The sequence below is a fragment of the Phocoena sinus genome, chromosome 9 (genome assembly GCF_008692025.1).
Source record: "Phocoena sinus isolate mPhoSin1 chromosome 9, mPhoSin1.pri, whole genome shotgun sequence".
In the NCBI taxonomy this organism is placed as follows: Eukaryota; Metazoa; Chordata; class Mammalia; order Artiodactyla; family Phocoenidae; genus Phocoena; species Phocoena sinus.
In genome coordinates, this window is record NC_045771.1 from 59,881,377 (window position 1) to 59,902,733 (window position 21,357).

General features: G+C 41.8%; 1 protein-coding gene across 2 annotated transcripts in view; it reads right to left on the reverse strand.

Moving 5' to 3' along the window:
* Window positions 1-399: 399 nt before the first annotated feature.
* SLC25A13 (solute carrier family 25 member 13) overlaps window positions 400-21,357 on the reverse strand; it is a 204,986-nt gene continuing 184,028 nt past the window's right edge. For both annotated transcript variants that reach the window (XM_032642844.1, XM_032642845.1), the window contains exons 15-18: window positions 12,907-13,045; window positions 1,994-2,152; window positions 1,812-1,902; window positions 400-1,544 (exon numbers count right to left, since the gene is read on the reverse strand). In XM_032642844.1, coding sequence (XP_032498735.1) covers window positions 1,364-1,544; window positions 1,812-1,902; window positions 1,994-2,152; window positions 12,907-13,045 — 570 coding nt within the window. In that variant the 3' untranslated portion in view covers window positions 400-1,363. The remainder of the gene's footprint in view (window positions 1,545-1,811; window positions 1,903-1,993; window positions 2,153-12,906; window positions 13,046-21,357) is intronic.

Genomic DNA, 21,357 nt, shown 5'->3' on the forward strand with positions numbered 1-21,357 from the left:
AAACATTACCAAAGGTCAGACACAGTGGTATATGGTTTTGGTATGAGGAAGAGTCAGAGAAAATGAGAAAATACCACTGCCATTTCATACCAGTTTTCACGCCCAACTGCCAGTGAAGCTTTACATTAATTCTCACGCTAAGAAACTGTCAAAAGCACCGAGAATGACTAGAACAAGTGTCAGTTTGCTAGGTTCCGCGCTCGTCTGGGGTTAAATGTAGTTTCCCTTATTCACGCTGAACGCTGGCGTACCGAAGACAAGGGTACACGTCACCTTGAAAGACGAGGACATATCCGCGCCAATACGAACAAATCGCCCTCAAAATGAAACACAGAGGGTCCAGTGATGACAATTATTGCGGTCATTCGCCACATGACATAACAAGAGCAAACAACTCAGTAGCTTTAAAAATAGTTTATTTCCTTCCTCACAAACACGAGCCTTCTGACCATTGCGCAAGGCACCGCAAATTAAATTAAAACTTACATTGCAATGTATTTTTCTTCCATGATTCAAGATAAAATGGATTTTAAAAGCAAATGGATGCCAATTACAGGGGATTGGGAGGGGGCGAGGGTAGGTACCAGTAACAGGGAGGCACGCGTTCTTCTACAGTGTTTATTGAAATAGGCAGCAGTCAGCACATGTGCTTCATATGAGCAGTTCCCCCAAATTAGGAGAGATGCTGCATATCCTGGTTTCTCCTTCTAGAGGGTACAGTGCCAACAGTACTTTCGCTAAAGCACAGAAGACTTCTCCCTAGTAGTCTTAGTACCAGTAACAGAATATGATTATTAAACATCTTCAATGTGGTTTTCATTACAAAAAAACATGTTTCACATAAAAGCTTCATAATATAATCCAGAGACAGAATTAGTGCATGCTTAAAATGTGAGGCCAGGCTGACTATTTCTCATAATGTTTTCATTCCTTCCAGTGTTTTTTACTTTCACAAATATGCACCCAGTTTCCTACCAGGTTAAATAGACACGGAACACTTTTGCTCTGAGCACCACGATTCCCTCTCGGTAGCCTCTTTGGGACTATAATCCTAATCCTAAAGAGAATGGTTCTAATTTGTATTCAGACTTGCTTCTTCCTCCAAATCAGGTTAGTGTTGACCAAATCCCAGCAAATGTCAGACACAAAGGTTTGTGAGCAGAGGCCCAAAGAATAATTATGAAAATTTTCACAATGATCTAGGTTATGAAACCACACAGAACATAAAGGATTTCACCTTATAAAAAGCCTCGACTTGAATTTAAACAGGAGATGGAAGTGAAAGGGATGAAGTGTTGCTTCATTCCAAGCTGGGGCATTCTTCATTGCAGTAACAACAAAGCCACAGCAATCGGGCAGGGTCCTACGGGCCTCTACCAATGGCCTGTGAGGTAGATGGCTTGAAGAGAGGTAGGTACAGCCCAAATTTGTTTTCAATCCCTGCAAACGTTGCAACTGCCAGTTTGTAGCCCCCAACGTGATCGGGGTTGGGAGCAGGCAGTGTGACCCTGGATTTAGGAACTGGCTCTGCTCCCATGGGCTTCCTAAAAGGAGAGAAAACAGAGCGAGAATCTGAGTTTTTGTTTTGTTTTTTAACTTGGTAAAAACAATGCTCAAAAACTGCTAAAGTCTGGATCAGAGAGGAACTGTGGAATTCTAGTTAGCTGTATATTCCCTTTTGAAATGAGTTTGATAACATGACTTCAGTATTTTCCTACATCTTTTCTACTTCATCATAGGGACGAAACAGACATACCTTTCTCAATGACAACAGAGTTTCAGAAGCAGCTGAAATTTAGCAGGATACTTACACTCCTCCAAAATCAACGTAGAACCATCGCTGCAGCAATTCATAGGTCAGCAAAGTTACACCAAACTGGGGGGAGGAACGAAACACACGAGCTTTGGAAGAAATAAGAAATAACAGATGCAATTAGATTTTAAAAATTCACCTGATACCAAAGGTCTACTTAAGAGCAAATTATTTCCATACCGCCAGCTCCTTTCCACAAAGCTTTTGGGCCTTCTTCCCGAAGGATCTTCCTAAAGCAGTCTATCACTCCGCTGTAAGTGGTCTGGCCAGCCCGGGCGGCCACCTGTAATCGAGTCTTGATAACATCAGCGGGGGTCACTAGAGATGCCGCAGGCATACCTGCAGGAAAGACAACACCTTCGCAGTCCGGTCACATTCTCCCTATATAAAAAGAACTGTGCTTTGAACTGCCGGCAGTGGAAAGAAAGTTAAGAATCGGATGAAATCAAATGCCTCTTTGCTGTCCCCTCTGGGAAGCACAGCTGTGACTCTCGTCCGCAGTGAAGGAGGCTCCAACACACCTAGAGGAGCACACGCCTCGTCTCCAGATCACCAACCTCCGTTTGTTACGCTTATATTCTTAAATAGTTTGAAGGAATTATCAAGACGATGACTTCGAGTGGTTGAGAACAAACGGAGAAAAATTTTGTTTGCTTGTTTTTTCTTTTGCTTTCCTGTGGAAATCAGAGTTACTAGGTCTGAGTTTTCAGAGGTGAAGCTTGTTATCCGTCTCCTCTTCCTGCTTTTCTGGCAGTCACCGGAGGCGCCTTGTCACATACACTCAACCACCCCCCACCTTCCAAACCCTCACCTCTTCATTTACATCAGAGAAAGACTTTACTGACAGCTAAACAAACACTGTGTGTGTGTGTGTGTGTGTGTGTGTGTGTGTGTGTGTGTGTGTGGAGTGACCTGAAGGGGAGGCGCTCACAGATAACACTTCAGGATTCCTCTTTCCTATGACTGACATCTCCAGAAAACATATGACAGAAAGCTTAAAATTTAGATTGGCCGATAATCAATGAAAAGGAAACCAACAACAACAACAACAAAACCCTCCCAAAATTACCAATGGGAAATTTTTCTACAGTCACTTTATCCAAACTGGGGCAGCCCATGTTTAGATTTTTTAAAAGCGAGACTGTACTCAGAAGACACTGTCTCTTATGGTTTTATTACTTTTCCATTATGAACCTATTCCAAACCAAATTGGTCAAATGCAGATGCATAAATCTCCTTTGCTTTTTTTAAGGCTTAATAATTCTGTAAGAATTTCTGTCCAAACCAACGTGGTCTGGCTCACAACTCCATCTCATCCTTCTAACAGACAGCTTTAAAGTTACAGTGTGTGCGTATGTGCCCGGGGGAAATCTGCAGAGTACACGTTTGCGTTTATATCACTAAGCTGTGTCTTTTCCTCTTCCATCTATACTAAGCTCCTCAAACATTCATCTTAACAGTTTTTATGAAATGCATCACGATTTTGCATGTGAGAAAGCTCACTTTATATCCAGTGCTTCACTGGATAAGTCATACTGAATTTCCTATTAGCTTAGAGGAATTATTTCAACTTTGAGCCAGGAATTTATCCTCCAACATAATGGAAGGAAACATGAAAAATGCTTAGAAACCCACTGTGTTCACACCACCAATTTTGTTTCACTTCCTGGTTTAGAAAGAGTTTAGCAAGGCTGTCTGCTTTAGACACGCAATAAAATCCTCCTTACAACGGTGGGCAGGCATGTCAGAGTGTGAATGTGAAAGACATACAAGCAATAAAATGGGTAAAAAGTTTCCTTCAGTTAGGGCAGTTTTCATAAATAGCTACTTGTTATGAAAAAAGAGAGAAGTATTGGGGAGGGCAGGGAGGAAAGACATTGATCAGTGGAATAAAAATGCCAGGAGAAACGTGTAAGATGTTTAGCAAGTTGTCTGGTAAAAAGTGATTGGTGTGTGTGTTGGTGGGGGCGGGGTACTGGAAACATGGCGGCCTGTACACGACTCTCATCCTCTCCACCCCCTGCTCCCACCTCTGCTAGGAGGCCAGCTGCCAGGGCCTCAGAGGGACTGTGGATATCCCTGTGGACAGGGGATTTCTGGTGTGGAGATTTGCTAAATTCGCCTGGAAAATAGCATCAGGCTGCTCCAAAGCAAGGCCAGGAAGGCAGCATCTACCAGGAAGAGCTTGGCCACTGGAGATGTGTTGATTTGGGGGGTCAGGGATGGCAAAGACTCTAAGCCAACTTGCCTGGTCTCTCCCGGCTTGCAAAAGGGTAAAGACAATGCTGAGCAAGAGGTCAAGTCTTGGGACTTCCCTGGTGGTGCAGTGGTTAAGGTTCCATGCTCCCAATGCAGGGGTCCCAGGTTTGATTCCCAGTCAGGGAACTAGATCCCACATGCATGCCGCAACTAAGAGTTCACATGCCGCAACTAAGGAGCCCACGTCTCAAGACTAAGACCCAGTGCAACCAAATAAAAACAACAACAACAACAACAACAAAAAGAGGTGAAGTTTTCTCTCTTCCCAAAGATGGGAGAACAAGAGAAGGCTAGGCAACAGGGAGGCAGCTTTTAGGTTCCTCAACAGGAAGGGGACTGCTGCCCAGCTGGTGCTTCAGAGATGAGACAAATCGTGAGACCTTGGGGCCACCTGCTACCTGTGTGACTGGAACAACTTGGGTGTTCTCCAGCCAATAAAAAAAATTATAATTCTTTAAGGGGGTGCCCAGCAGCTAGAGAGTAGAAGGTCATTTACAACAAAAAGAAAGCATGATTGGCAAAACACAGCTTTGGTACAAGGATATGTTGTATAACACAGGGAATACAGCCAATATTTTACAATAACTACAAATGGAATATAACCTTTAAAAATTGTGAATCACTATACTGCACAACAGAAACTTATATAATATTGTACCTCAAAAAAAAAAAAAAACACACAAAAAAAACCAACCCAGCAAAGACCAATGAACAGATATCATATGACTAAAAATACAACTTTGGGGTAAGTCAGCCTTAATTTTCACAAATATCCCATTAGTATTGGCAAAAAAAAATGTGCTTCTCTGTTTATGGGACACAGAGTTAATATCTATGTATTTTGGATCAAGGTTAAGTTTGCCAGAATCGCTTTGCCCCCTTATCTATATTATCTACTTGATGTATCAGTTTCTAAGAAAAGTGTAAAGATTTTCATTTAGAAAGAAAATACCACATTCTCGTCATACTTTTAACTTGAGGTTTTATAAGACGATATTATGTTGATAATACAGAGAGGCTTCTTAGTGAACTTTATCTTTTCTAAGTGTAAAATATGCCTCTGTGCTTCTGAATGCTATTTTTAGACCCTGAATTCCATTTAGTTTGACATTAATATTGCTACACTTGCTTATTGTTGGTATTTGCCTGGTACATATTTTTCAATCCATTCTCTTTCCATCTTTCTATGTCACTGTTTTCTCGAATTTCAGATGACTAGATTTTCTTTCACAACTTGGCTAAAAGTGTTTGTTTTTACTAGCGGCACTGAACGCATTCAGTTGTGGCTCGTAGACTGATTTCTGCCATTCTGGGTTAGTTACGGTTTTTATTTTCTCTGCTTCTAGGTGTTTCCCTTGCGATTTCCACCCTTTCCTGACTAATTCAATTTGTCTAAATATCATAAGCGTTTGTTACACAGGTGTGAGTTACAGTGTGTGCAACGAATGAGCACTGACATCTCTGCAAGCTGAGGAGGTGGTGCCCCCTCCCTTTGTCTCCCTTTCTATTACCTGCCTCCCAACGACGCTTCTTGTACAAAAACACATAAGCCAAGGTTAGCAGTCACTCAGACCGACTCTTGGGTTTAACTTTTATCTGCTCTGTTTCATATATCCCACAGTGTCCTCTTTCTTAAGTTCACTTTTCATTTTGCCTCCGAGAGGTCTGTGAGGGGTACCTGGGAGTCCTGGTGGGAGGGACTACCCTGCTTTGGCCTCTGCTCCTGAAGGCAAGTGTGCCTGCTGGGAACGTAACTGCAGATCAAGACCTCCTCTCCTCGGCATTTTGACGGAAGCCAGCACCGCAGATGAGAAGCCAATCTTCCATTACTGATTGGTTTTCTGTCCTCTTTCCCTTATTGCTTCTCCCTGGATAACTCCTATTAAACAGATGTTAGACTTCTCGGATTCATCCTACGTATCTCTTAAATTTTCTGTTATTTTTCATCTATGTATTTGTGATCCATATTCTAGAGTTTTTTGTTTGTTTTCTCCCATGACTTTATTTTCCATGTGTCAAATTTGGTTTTTTTTTTTTTTTTTTTTATGGATTTCTAAGTTTGGCAATCTTTTTATTAACTTTCAAGAAAGCCTCCTTACTGAGTGTTTCTTTCAAATCTGAGGACCCTAATTATAGTTCTTAAAAGTTCTCCTCTGTTTCCTGAATTGCTGTTTTCTCTGTAATTCTTCTGTTTACTTACCTTACTGCTCCTTGTTGTCTGAGGGGACCCCTGGCTGTCTACTGACATTCAAGTTCAAAGGACAGGCTGATTTGTGCTGTGGACAGCTTTCCACCGCACTCTGGGCCAGCCTCACCCACAGGCCTCTCTCCTGAATGGAGAGAGTTTGTGAAATGGGTGAGGCCCGTAACTGCATGCAGGGGCTAAGATAGGCTGGCAGGGCAGGGACCTTCCAAATCCTGCAATGCGGGGTGCTTCACTCTGTGAGGTAGAAGGAATTATTTTCTACCCCTCTTTGGAAGAGCTGCTATTAGTTCATTTTTTTCTTCTCCCCCTGCATCTGTGGTAAAGGTCTGGAATTACCATTAAGCCTTGCCCCGATTTATTTCAGTTCTTTACAATCACCCTCTCCAGGCAAGTGTTCCCTTCCTGTTAGAATACAGCTCTGGGCTTTTAGCCTCCGTTCAAATGTTGCCTGAAGTTCCATATAGAAAGGAGAAGAGAGAGGAGCAAGCCGACCTTCCCACAGTAAATGCAGTTCCTTAACTCTTGTTAATTATTTACCCTAAAACCTCCCCCAACACTCAAGGCATTTTATCTATTGTTCACTCTGAGGTTAAAATTATCTGGTTTTGCTCTTAAATTAATAAAAGTAGTTTCTCCTGCCGGTGTTCTGGGCTGTGGCATTTTTCACTTGTTTCAGGTTTTGGTTCCTATCTTCTGAAGGCTGGTGCTAACAAGGAGATTTTTGTTTTTTTTTTTTTTCGGTACATGGGCCTCTCACGTTTGTGGCCTCTTCCGTTGTGGAGCACAGGCTCCGGATGCGCAGGCTCAGCGGCCATGGCTCACGGGCCCAGCCGCTCCGCAGCATGTGGGATCCTCCCGGACCGGGACACGAACCCGTGTCCCCTGCATCGGCAGGCGGACTCTCAACCACTGCACCACCAGGGAAGCCCAATAAGGAGTTTTTTAACATGTATCTTCTACCATTTTAAGGTATTTGGGAGGAGAGATGGATCAACATGCTCAGTCCATTACCTTGATCCAACCTCTCCATTACTTTTTTTTTTTTTTAAGGATCTAAGAATTGCTTTTAAATTATCTTAAGCTTTATGTCCACATAATTAAAAAATTGTTACATTTTATATAATTATGTGCCAATGGTACTTTTCTCCTAACTTAATTCTTCTAATACATTTGTAAAAGCATCATCATCAGTCACACACATAACTCTTTTAAAGATATTCCTGGGGCTTCCCTGGTGGCGCAGTGGTTGAGAGTCCGCCTGCCGATGCAGGGGACATGGGTTTGTGCCCCAGTCCGGGAAGATCCCACATGCCACGGAGCGGCTGGGCCCGTGAGCCATGGCCGCTGAGCCTGCACGTCCGGAGCCCGTGCTCCGCAACGGGAGAGGCCACAACAGTGAGAGGCATGCGTACCGCAAAAAAAAAAAAAAGATATTCCTGAATTACTACTTAGTCTAAAGCTAATTAATTCAAAGCTAAATAATTCAAAGACAAGATCACACGACCATCACTGCAGTCTGACTTGTTCCTCTACCTCACCATTCTGACAAGATCATCTGGGATGAGCGGTTACTCTATAACATTTGAGAAGTATTAGATATCCTTCATTTGATATTATCCATAAACCATATTGCATTGCCCTTCATTAATCAAAAAAGTAACAATTAGAGTGAGTCAGAATTTGATTCCTTAATTTCAGGCCCCTTGCTTCAACCCTCACCTTCTGACACATGAGGCACTTCGGCTAATGAATACAAATTCAAATATCTCTTGGTCTTAACTCGATCCTGTGAATTAATGGAGATGTTCCCAGTATCTAAAGATCTTCCCAGTTTATCACTAGATACGTAGACCTAAAAAAATTTAATATTCTCTATGTTTTAAGATACTAACAACCACCTGTTAAAAAGCTGTATATTACTAAAGCAATCTAACTTTAAATCAAATCAAATTTTTGGAGAAAGTAAGGTAATACTTACTGAATAACTGAAATTCCTGTCAAAACATAAAAGGGAAAATCATGTTCACTGAACCCAGATCCATCTTATGTATAATAGTATCATTCAACAAAAAATATAGGTATCCTGGGCTTCCCTGGTGGCGCAGTGGTTGAGAGCCCGCCTGCCGATGCAGGAGACACGGGTTCGTGCCCCGGTCCGGGAAGATCCCACATGCCGCGGAGCGGCTGGGCCCGTGAGCCACGGCCACTGAGCCCGCCCGCCTGGAGCCTGTGCTCCGCAGCGGAAGGGGCCACAACAGTGAGAGGCCCGCGTACAACAACAACAACAACAAAAGTATCCTGTGTAAGAGATAAACTGAAATATAAAATATAAAAATCATATTTTATATTAAAATGTGTATTTTATATAACATATAAAAATAGCATTAAGACATTTCTTATAATAAGTTAGTTAAGTCAATTACTGTTCCTTGTAGCTTATTTTGAGATCAGCTTTTCTCCTTTCTCTTAATGACAACAAAGATCACTCTGGCCCTTGGACCTACTTCCTGGGCTTCTGTGCATACCCACCCCATCACTGTGTCCTCTCCTGAGGAAATGCCTTTCTTCCCCTGGTATCCACAAGAGGAACATGGGGGTCTGATCTGGCTTGCAACCAACAGCCCACACACGTGTGGTGCATTTTGTGCTCACTGCCCTTCTTGATGGTGTTGCACTGGGCACACTTCTGACCACAGGCCTCTGCCCTTTCCATACTAAGTTCAGCTCCCTGGCCGAGCACACCTGCAAGGCTCTACACTCAGCAGATGGTGGCCCTGCTTCCTCCCAGGACATCAGTTAACTGCTTATCACTGGATATACATTTTTATGTTTATCTTACTAAAAAAAAAAAAAAAATTACTAATCTTCCTTATTAATTCTGATACATTTTTAGGCATTTTAATTTGGATTTTCAGGTAAACAATCATTTTCAAATAACGATAGATTCATTTCTTCTTTTCTAATATTTATGCCTCTTACTTCCTTTTCATATTTACCACATTGACTGGAACCTCCAAATAAGGCTAAAAAACTGGATAACAGAAACATCCCTAACTTTAATGAGAATAGAGGTTATGACAGTTGCCATTGGCTTCTGATATCTGTTATGAAATTAAGGAAGTAGCTTAGTTCTCATTACATAGTTTATACAGGTTTGTGGAAGATAAAGACCATCAAGCTTTGTGGCTTATCTGTCCTTTCAAGAAAAATCCAATGACAAAGTCTGTCTTATATTATCCTGTCTTACAGGGAAGGGGAAGATGGGCAATAAAATGAAAGTAAACGTTCTATAGTCAGCGTGGCAGTTCGCTCCCAAAGGGGCCTCAGTGATCTTCACCTGCTGGTGTTCACACCTCTGCCTCCGCATCGTCTTCGTGCACGTTACGGAGGGCTGATCAGTAGGACTAACAGGACGGTGTGGAAACGAAGGAGTGCGACTTACAAGGCTTGCTCATAAAGACACTGCAGCTTCTATTTGCTTCCTCTTCTTCTCACCTTCCTCCCCCAACTTCTCCTGCCCTGTCCCTCCCTCTCCCTCCTCCCTCTCTCTCTGGTCTTGCTCTGGGGGAAGCCAGCTGCTGTGTCATGAGGACACCCAAGGACCTATGGAGAGGCCCTGTGGCAAGGAACTGACGGTCCTGCCAGTGCTGTGCGTCTTGCCAATGCCGTGCGTGCGACTGAGCCGTCTTGAAAGTGCATCCTCCGACCCCAGTCAGGCCTTCTAGAGCCCTGGCTGATGTCTTGACTGCAACCTCATGACAGACTCGAGCTACAGGTCCCCAGATAAGCTGCTCCCAACCCACAGAAACTGGGATAACCATTTGTTGTTTGAAGCTGCTAAGTTTGGGGTAACCTGTTCTGAGGCAACAAATAACTAATACAGAAGGTATGTGGAAAACAACTCTGAAAGACAATAGGATGGCTAGAGGGCTAAAATAATAGCAGAATGGGGATGTAAAGTAGTTCAAACTTTCAAGAAGGACATGGCAATGCCTTAAAAACAATCATAATTTTTTTTTTTTTTTTAACCAGCAAACTCACTTCAGAGAATTTATTTCTCCCAAGAAAACAATCCAGAATAGGGGGACAAGCCTTATGCACAAAGATGTTTTTTAACAATACCATGTATTTAAATTTTTTTTGAAAAAAAAGTTTGTTTTCTAAGACTGAAGATGATGTAAGTATGCAGCAAATTAAAAATTTTGTTTACAAAGTTTTAAATGACATAAGAAAATTAATATTATTATTGAACATTTAAAAATACTTATTGGGCTTCCCTGGTGGCGCAGTGGTTGAGAGTCCGCCTGCTGATGCAGGGGACGCGGGTTCGTGCCCCGGACCGGGAGGATCCCACATGCCGCGGAGCGGCTGGGCCCGTGAGCCATGGCCGCTGGGCCTGCGCGTCCGGAGCCTGTGCCCCGCAACGGGAGAGGCCACAACAGTGAGAGGCCCGCATACCGCAAAAAAAAAAAAAAAAAATACTTATTATGTGCCGGGTGCTTTCCTGGATCTTTATATCCATTAATTCACTTAATCCTCATAATAATCTTACAAGACTAAGAAAGACTATTCTTATTTCCATATAGAGGTGGAGAAACAAGCCGAGAGGCATTAAGTAACTCATTCAGGTCACACAGTTCTCAGCAGGGAAACTGGAATTTGAACCCGGATAGTCTGACCCCACAGCACATGCCATGAACCGTTTTGCAGTGATGGTGAACAATGCTTCAGAAACGATACTAAGTGAAAACCACATACCCATAATGTGATCACAGTTCTGTTAAAAACCGTCCAAGGGGGGGAAAAATTAGCAAAAATATTAAATGGTGATTTTCTTAGAGTCATGGAATAACGGATACTGTTATCTTATTTACGTGTTCCGATACTTTCCAAATATTTTACAATGGTCAATATTTTCATAATCCTACGAAACATAGAAGACAATAAGCTTTAAAAGAGAAAAAAAATCCACTCATAATTTCTACAGTTCTGACAGCACGGATCACCCAGGAAAACTTGTACCCAGAGACAAAAATTATGTCTGGGTAGCTATCTTCTCCAAGGGAAGAGTTAAAGGCAATATTTTTGTGGTTCAAAGAAAACAAAGCTTGGAGAATGTCCTAGACTTTGAGCTTTATCTTCTGATGTTGCAATTGAGTTTTGGAGTGAGTTACAGACAGATTCTCTTGGATTCCACATAATGATGGCTAACATGTACTGAGTATTTACTCTCCGCCAGGCTACAGGCTAAGTCCTCCACATGGGTGCTCTCATTAGAGCCTCACAGCCACTCTCTCCGGTCAGTACAATTACCATCTCCCTTTATGGCTGAGGAAACCAAGCCCGGGGAGCTTAAGTAACTTGCCCGAGGTCACATACTACTAAGTGGTATGTTAGTTCTCCCCAGTAGGTCCTACCTTATTTCAAGTAAATGACTGGAAATAAGTTGTATTATACCCTTTTGATTCAAAAGATATTATCGTTTATACATCTGTAAATGACATATAAAGGACACAGTGAGTGAGTCAACGGCCAAACTGGGATTAAAACAGGGAATTCTATGGTTGAGTCTCGAGATCATGCTTTTCTGATTTAGGTAGAGTGGCCTCACTGCTACTCATACGAGGCTCCCTGAGCAGCCAGGAAAGGACAGCCCTGCCTCATACACCAACATCACCACCTTTGAAGAAAAGGGATTCACCAAGAATTACAGAGGAGCTCCATGCGTTCCCGCCTCCAGGGCTCCCCAGGCTACAGGCAGGACACGGGGCTCACAGAACAGCAAACAACTTCTCAAAGCAGGGGGTAGTTCTCAAGAGGCTCAAGCCACATGTCTGATGAGAACACCACCTGTATCAAAATTGTCTGGACCCAGGCACCCCATGACTGCCTTAGGGTCTGTTAACTCATTAAATGTTTGTCACCACCTGGAGAGCTAATCCAGACTGTTCTAGCCTTTAGGGTCTCTAAACAAGGAGAAGCCTCAAAGAATGAACTCATTCCTGCTGGGGCTATAATCAAATTTCCTCTAAGGATTTACACTGGGAATGTAGAAGCCAACGTCTGCATCTATTTTCTTCTGCTGATACTTTCACTGTAGCACTACAGAAGACAGTCGTTTCTCTCTGAGATCCAATACACCCCCCACCCCGAATCTTACAACCTTACACAGCTAGCAGGAATCAGGTATCTAATAGACCCAAGCTGTTTCTAGTTCTATTACATTTCTTTCCTCTCAATGACAATAACTACCGCTTAAATTCTGGACAAGTTTTATGTACTATTTTGGTTAGACACCTTTAAGGCACAAGTATTAACATTTTTAAAAACTTCTGACTGAACAGTTCTTGTTCTTACACCATGAAGTGAAACTATGAAATGACATGGAACCTGAACTGGAATCCAACAAAACTACAAATGCACCAATTTTTAACGAGCTGTTTTTGGAGTTGAGAAATTAAGCTTGTCTAATAGTCTAACCTGCCAGAAGTAAGATTCATTTCTTTCCCTTTCATTTTAGTAGCTCTTCAAAGCAATCTAAAGCCATCTCACATGCACCCTGTCAACAACGATAAGCAAAAATTCCAGTGCAGTGGCACAGGGGGAACAGAGCTCTGAGGACACTCACCGGCTATGGCGCCAGCGAAGAGCAGGCTTCCGGGGCTAATCTGCCCATCTTCATTTGCCAGGGAAGCCTTCACATGAGCATAGCATGGGAAGTAGATGGCCGAGAAAGGAATGTCCCGCAGAAAGCATGCTTTGGCACCCTGTACGTTTGAAAAGGAAGAAAAACCACATGAAACACATATCCCATTCAGAAGATCAAGCTTCTTTGGAACTTCCCTCAGAACAAAATATTCCTGGAGAAGACCAAATTTGTACTTAACAAGTTGAAAGGGGAACAGAAAAAAATATATATAACCCAAATTCTGCAAGTAATAAATCTGAATCTCGTATTTTAAAATAAAACATTTTACTGTGTGGTATAAGCGAGAGGGGAGAGTTCTTGTTTATTCTAATGGTAAGATTTCGATGAAAACATTTTCGGAACTCTGCCTGCCACATCCTTTTAAATCCCTAATTGATGGCAGGTCACTGGCATTTCAAGGAGGATCTGTTCTCAGAAGATGGGCAACAACAACCAAGATACCTCTGTGTTTACACACTAGGAAGTGGACAAATTATAAAGGTGGTAGAGGAAGGGGTTTGTTTTTCATATTGTTTGAGACTCTGATGAAAATGCTGGACTCTTTCCCAGAAAAAATTACACATATGTAAAAAATTAGACACCTTTTCAAGGGGTTCATGGATTCCCCCAATTTATTCATATACTTAGCCCGACTGCCCCAGGGTTTATGAAACATTGATAAATGCCTGTCCTAAAGCCTTAAAATGTTTATAATAATTCCTATATATTTAAGAGCTCTGTGTAGAACAATTAGCAACTAAGGCAAAGTCTTCACCAAATAATTTCTGGTGCCAAAATAATGCCATGGGGAGGGCTTGAAAATTGATGCATGCCCAGAAATATGATATAAAATTCTAATGAAAACCACAAGACATATACTGTGTTTTAGGTAGGCTAAATCCACCTGCCTTCAGAAGCCCCCCTTTTCAACACTTAATGAGTTAATACCATTTCTTTCACAGATTTCTAATGCCTAAAAATTTTCATCAAATTTAGAGATTCTTCAAGGAAAATAATGAATCCATCCAGATTCCACAGATCTAGCCAAGCCCAGTGACATTTATTGAGGTCTAGTGATGTTGGCTCTCGGGTATTTGCCTGATGCCAGCCTCCAATCTGTCAAAGTTCCTTAACACTACACATCTGTTACTGCAGCCTTTGCTTTTCTGACACCCGCATTACACTCCTGACTCACACTGAGCTTGTGGGTAATAAAGCCCTTAGTCTTTTTCATATGGACCGCTATTAACCTAGGTCTACTGTAACTTAATTAGTTATCCTAAACAAGTAACATAAGCAGGGCTTTGTGTTTAATCCTATTAAACTTCATCCTAGTTTGGCCCATCCTTCCAACCAGAACAAATGCTTGGAATCTGGATTCTGTCATGTTGGCTGTTCTTCAATCAACTCACCCATGGATGTGTTAAGCTGCCTCTGGCCACTTTGAGTACAGATCCCCCATCACGTATGGCCAATCAGCCCACACTTCTGTTAACACCCAAACTGTTAAATGCTTAACTGAAAAGAAGAACTACAAAATTCATCACACCCAAATTCCTCATTTTATACATGTGCAAATTGGTGCTCGGGACAGTTAACCTATCAATCGCAGGTTTATTAAGGGCCTTGCTGTTGGCTTGCTTAAGGGACCTCCTTGGAGGCAGTGCCAGAGACAGGTCCAAAACTCAGGAGGCTCAAGTTTTTTCCACCTCTCCCAGTTTTTTCAAGGGGAAAAAGTACAGTATAACACCAGTATCCATGTAGCGTCCAATCCTTTCCTGATGATTAGCTTTTCAGAAAGTTATAATCCAGGGAGTTACTGTGTAAGGGTAATACGATCACTCATTTGTTTGTCTATTTTCACTTCCTTTTCCTTATTTTGCCTACAAACCTTCCCATAAGTTCTGTTCGCTATTTGCTCACATGCAGAGTCCGTCCAGGAGATATTCAAATTAAACACCAAATGACCAACTCATATTAAGATCAGTTAAATCTTCTTCATGTCTGGCTCCTTCAATATAGTAAAAAAAAAAAAAAACTGCCATATTACTGACTTACTAAACAAATCACTTTGCAGTAATTTTTAGGATGATAAAATTCCTCCTCACACAAATCCTGCTTTTAACTAAATCTATTAGTTTTTACTACGGACCTCATCTCCCAAATTTCTGCATCTATAGAACTTCAGTCTAGATGCTCTGCTCATTTTTTTTTCTCTTTTTTTTGCTGGTAATATTTTCCCTTTAACATGTTTTTCCCCCCCGATTAGAAAATAGTAAGTGCCTATCACAGACAAAGTAAAGTATTAAAAATTTAAATTGCCCTTAATTTAAAGTATTAAAAATTTAATCTGCCCTTAATTTTCACCAGCAAGAGATAAACACTGCAACCACCATATACGTTTTGGAGCATCGCCTTCAACAGTAATATTATCAACCGTTCCATAGTCGGGGTCATGCTTCTGTGGTTCAGTTATGCTTTTCTTCTCCTTAAATTCATGCTATCCAGTTTTTTGGTTTTCTTTTTTGTGGGAGGGTGAGGGGGCGGTATGGTCTAACACCTCCTCAGCCATACTGCCTAAATTTCTTTCCTATATGCTGTTTTAAAAACTCCACCATCATCACGGTCTTGGCTGTCCTGTGGATTAGGCCCAGCATTGTCACCCTCGTCAAAGCTTTGTAATGACTTCACTTTCCCATTTTCCTCTCCTGGTCAGCCTGATTCCTCTCAGGTAAAGCTACTCGATGCCCCATTCATCTGATCAATCAAGGCACACCTATCACTCTACATCGTCTTTGATGACTGCTAAGCTAGGCACATCAACCTCTTAAATACCTCCTCTTCATTCATTTCAACCCAAACACCACCCTTTCCAAGTAAGTAGAAGATAGACAAGGAGTAGATTCCACATGGCTCCACACTGTCTACACTTTCTCAGTGCTGTATATCTGCCTACGTCAGTGTTGCCTATTTCAGAGTGTAGGCAACCAGGAGCCAGAAACTACTGCCTGATTTAATTTAGAAAACAACAAAATCTTGGGCTGTTAGGGCCTAAGACATGTTCCTGGTGTCACTGATTTGGCTTTGCCAACTCCCACAGAAAACACCACAACTAAAGAGAGAAATGAGAGGCTTTGGGATACACTGATATGTGACCTGAAATTAGAAACATCCCTGTGACACAAGAAGAGTAAGGCCAAGTGAAGCAGCAGCTGGGTTCTCCCAAGAAGGAACTCTGCTTTCCTGAAATCGTGACAGTAAATCATGTATCAGTGTGAGAACAGGAGCCTAATAAGAGGTGTGATATGCTTTAAGAGATGTCTGAAAACAGTTTCAGATGACTACGAAGAAAAATGACTCGATCAAAACACAGATGAACAAACAAACAAAGAAAGACCACATCTAAGGAAAAGGCGGAGCTACACTGTGAAACACTAAAGGAAAAATGGTCAGAAATATGCTGCATTTTTCCTACCAGGGATCAGACAATGTGCTTAAATAATTTACGCATGCTGGAGCCAAGGTGAGACTCTGTAAGACGTTTCAGGTTTCTGATTATCTGAAAAACAGGAAGGAAAGGGAAAGTGAAGGAAGAAAGTTACCTTGTGGAATGGCCACCATCTCTGCTTCACAGAGGCAGGACCATCTAGCCAGCAAGTGAAAACATTTAGAAACTCTAATTTCCACTGAGCAAGGTATGAAGCAGCCCTGGGACCTGAGAGAGGTACCCTCCCCTCTATGGCTGTGTGGCTGTGTAATGAGAGAGCACTGGGGGAAACAGAGCTCTGAACCTTCCTCTCCTGTCAAAATGGCCAAAGGTTGCCTTCTTCGGGGCAGGGAGGGAGACAGGGGTTTAGGACTACACGAGGAAATAATTATCAAAGTCCCATGTAAAGTTCAAGTCCAGGACAAGCGTGAGGGCCGGTGGGGATGAGGAGGTCTGTGGTCCCTGCCTCTCCCGGAGCCTGCATCCTCCCACAGCCCAGCACCTGCTCAGGCATCTCCCGGCAGCACATCACTTCTCCTGAGTCATGAGGTGTCTCTCACACCCCAGGCATCAAAGCCCAGTTCCCAAGGAAAGCTAACTTTGCAAAGGGTTGAAGAAAAAGGCACAGGCTTATTAAATTTTCCTGGTCTCCTCTCCCCCTCCTCCCCCGCCCCCCGACTTCCTCCAGGCCTAAGGCACAAAGGCAGGTGCCAGTTTGGCACAATGAAAAGGGAGACAGGATGTGAGAAAGGCATTTGAAGTTCCAACAGCGAGAATGTTCTCCAGATTCCTTGATAAATCCTTCACTTCTCAGTGAACACCCATCCTCCAGTCCTACATCAAAACATAAACCTGTTTGACTTGAATTCTACTTGCCCCACGTACCATTTTTACCAAGTGATCAGCCATTCTGAACAGGCAACTTTATAATAAAGGGGAACATTCCATGCTGCCCAAGAGCCTGCGTCAGCAACACAAAAAGAAGTACTTTGGCCATTAAAAAATTAATAAATGACAAAGTGTGTACCACCTAAAATAAATCTTTAAATGTTCCTCCCCTTAAGAAAAATCCCCACATTTCCCTGCTCTAGGCAGCCCTGCCCTTGGACATTCCCTGGTTGGCCCTGAAGTTCCTTCGTACACACAGTAAAATCACTTGGGGGAAATTAATAAATGAAAAATGCAATCATCTGATCTCTTACTCTTCGTTAAAGCACTCTTTCTCCAAAAAGGGGAAATTATTATTCTTTTCCTTTTTAATAAAAGGCCCACTAATAACAGACAGGAACAATAAAAGGCATCTCAGGGGAGACCTATATGTGAATAAACTAGAATCAAAACTCAGATCTAGTTTAATTATCAACTCTGGCTCTGTTCCAATTCCATATCCCTCCAAAGTCTCTCCGTCACCATTCTAGTTAACGTCTAGGAACTTCATTTAACTTCAGTGGTCCATGGTGCACACAGGCCAATTAGACATGTTTAGAGACGCTGGCCACTGTATCACCATGGCAAAGGAAATATCTGTTTTACTTCTCATGCTTTTTTGGATGTGGACACTATGGGGAAAGCCCAAAGGAGCTTTAATCAATTCTTAAGTTGCTGGAATCATCCACCCAAGCTTACTCCGGCAGCTCTGTCTGGCATGAAATTGTCAAAAGATAAAACACAACAGGATTTGTGTCTTACACACATACACTGCTATCTCCAGTGTCTTTTTCCTTCTTTTAAAGCTCTTCATCTTGGATGGTATCACACCTGCCCAATCAATCTGAGGGAAAAAAACCATCCTGAAGGATGGTGGTTGATAAAGAAGTCAGGGCTAGGGCAGGTCTTTTCACATGCTAATTCCTGCTTACTCTAGCTGTACCTGCAAATACAGCTTGAAACAGACTATTTCTAATACAGGGGAAGGTAATTACACTCACAAAGGCACCTCTGTGTCAGGGCTGGGCACCAGGAGCCAGCAGGTCTGGGAGACAGAGGCTTAACAGAGACTCCTGCAGTGAATGCACATTGTCTAGCATGGGGGAAAATGCCAGACCGGGGGGGACCCTGCAGCATTCAAGACAACAGTGGTGCACCTTGTCTGGGAAGGTTATTTAATGCTTCTGGCACCTGTAGTCAGAGCCACCCCTCTTTTCCTACCTTACAGGTTTAGAATTTATTTGGCATGTATAATTGTATATTTTGATCCTGGAGCTACAAACAATGGGCAGCATGTCATGTCTTGATCCCTTAGCATTCCTCTTGGTTTCTCCCAAGCGAGTTAACCCTTGTATACACAGTCTGGCAGCACCTCTCCTGCCCAGTCAAGGGACAGTTAGGGATTTGAACAGGGTGCATTTCAGTATCTTGCTGAGAAACGTTACTGGTGCCAAGCTCCGTTATGTTGTGTCACTGGCGTTAAAGCCAAATCAACCAGTCAACAATTGGAGACTCCATATAAGCGACACTGAAGTTACTTCAATTTGAATATAAAATATCAATGCCTACTACTTGCTTTCTTTAGTCCAGGGACTTTTAGATTATTGGTGTCTCCCTAATTTCATTGCAATTCTAACAAAAGCCCCTTGGTAACTCAAGTTTTTTTGTTAGGAAATGCCACTCGTGTGCCAGGTCTAATTCTCTACTGTTCTACTATTACATGCTGCTTTTGCCATCAATGACGCTCATCATTTAGATGGACTGGAAATCCAATAAGTGGCTCAGAGTTTTATTACATGGAATTTTGGTCTCTGAGAAGCTTTGTCCCCTTCACAAAGCTAATCTGTAAAAAACGTCCCATCTTTTCCATTTTTCTTTTCTTTCCCTTCTTGCTGTCTTTCCCCCCAACTTCCCCCCGCTACCTATTTGCAAGTTGCCTGGTTTGTTTCTAGTCCCAAGGTTTAGACCCTGAAATTTTTACTATAAATACTTAACTTACAGTCTGTTATCTTTACCTTCCTCCTATAAAATACTTGCACATTAGACTACTTAAATTATAAGCAACCCCTCCATCTTATCATTGTTATGGACTTTAATTCTAGCTCAGATAACATTAAGCATTGTAATTACCATCATACATGCATACGTATACATGTATGCATATATACACACACACACATTTAAATTCAGACAATGTTATTTAGACTAAATATTTACCACTTTTCTTTGCTCTCCATTCCCTGTTCCACCTCCAAACTACCATCTGGAATCACTTTCCTCCTACTTGAAGTACATTCTAGAATTTCCTTTGGTACGGTTCTACCAGTGATATGCTTTCTGAGTTTTGCTAGTCTAAAAACTGTCTTTATTTTACCCTTATTCCTGGAAGACATTTTTACAGGGTATAGAATTCTATGTTGAAAGGTTTTTTCCTCTACACACTGAAGATACCATTCAAATGACTTCTGGCTTCCACGGTTCCTGTTTCTAAGTTAGCCACCAGTTGAACTGTTCCTCTTTAAAGACAATCTGCTTTTCTCTCTAGCCACTTAAGAGCTTCTCTTCAGCTTTAGCGTTCAGCAGTCTCATTCTGACTGTCTAGCCTGAATTAATTTTATTTATCCTGCTTGCGATTTGCTGTACTTCTTGAACGTATGGATTGATAGCTTTCAATGGTTCTGGAGAATTTTCAGCCATCATTTCTCCTTTCCTCCCGGTTTTCTTTTATACCCATTAGACCTCCTCACACTTTCCTGTGTCTCACTCTCTCTCTATTCTGAGTAATTCTCTAATTCCCTCTTCAGCTGTGTTTAATCTGCTATTAAAGCAAGAATTTTGAAATGCTGAATTTTAAATTTCAATCTTCATAAATATACTCACCTTTTTAATTTTTAAAACAAAAACATTCACTTTAGAGCTATGATAATTTTTAAAATTTAAATCTTTGGAGGTTTAAAATGCTGTCAGTTGTTTTTGCCATCTCTTTTTAAAGTGCCTTGTTTCCTTGTGTGATTTGAGACTTTTGTTTATGAGCTGCCCATTTTCCTTGGAACATTACCTATGAAAATTCTTTAACATCTGGGCTGAAGGTGGGTTCCTCTTAACGAAACTTGTGTTTGCTTCTGCCAGGTAGCTGGAGGCACTACCAATTCAAGATTATTTAAAATAAATTCCCAGCTTGAGAGTTTTCATATCACTCAAGAAATATAAATTCAGTCTGCAAACCTATGTGAGACAAGCTTGGAGTTCCTGATTCTTAGGGGTGGGTTTTCCCCTCCCCCTTCTCTCTCCCTCCACTCAGGAACAAAGCAATTTTCGTTGCTGTCCAGATAGTATGAGGGAGCATTAAAAAAAATTTTTTTATTGAACTATATTTTATTTACAATATTGTATTAGCTTCAGGTGTACAGCAAAATGATTCCATTTTTATATATACATACACACACATGTGTCAAAACGTATCATCTTAAATATGGATCTATATCTGAATTCTGCCACTCCACATCAACAGCAGGATACGGCAGGGGCAAGAATACAGACTTTGGAGTCAGAGACCTGGGCTCAGATTACTGCTCTGCCACTTAGCTACCTGATGTTGGGCGAAGTTCTTAAAATCTCTGTGCCTCAAGTTCCTCTCCAAAAAAAGTGAATAATATTTGTACCGACATAAAAATTAAATTTAAATTCAATGATGAATATAAAGTACCTAGTATAATACCTAGCACAAGGACCTTCAATAAAAAGTGGTGATATAAAGACAATTACTATTATCAACAAAAAGCACACTGTCCTGTCGGAGGGGAAAACAGAATTAGCTGATATAGTCTTTAAACAACTGGCAGCTGGAGTGTGACTCCTATATGGTTTCATGCCTGAATCACAGGAGACCTCCACATTTATCAGGCTAAGAGCAAATCTTTTATTTGGCAGAAGACGTAATCCTATCAAGTAAGCTTAAACTAGTTTGCTAAACGGAT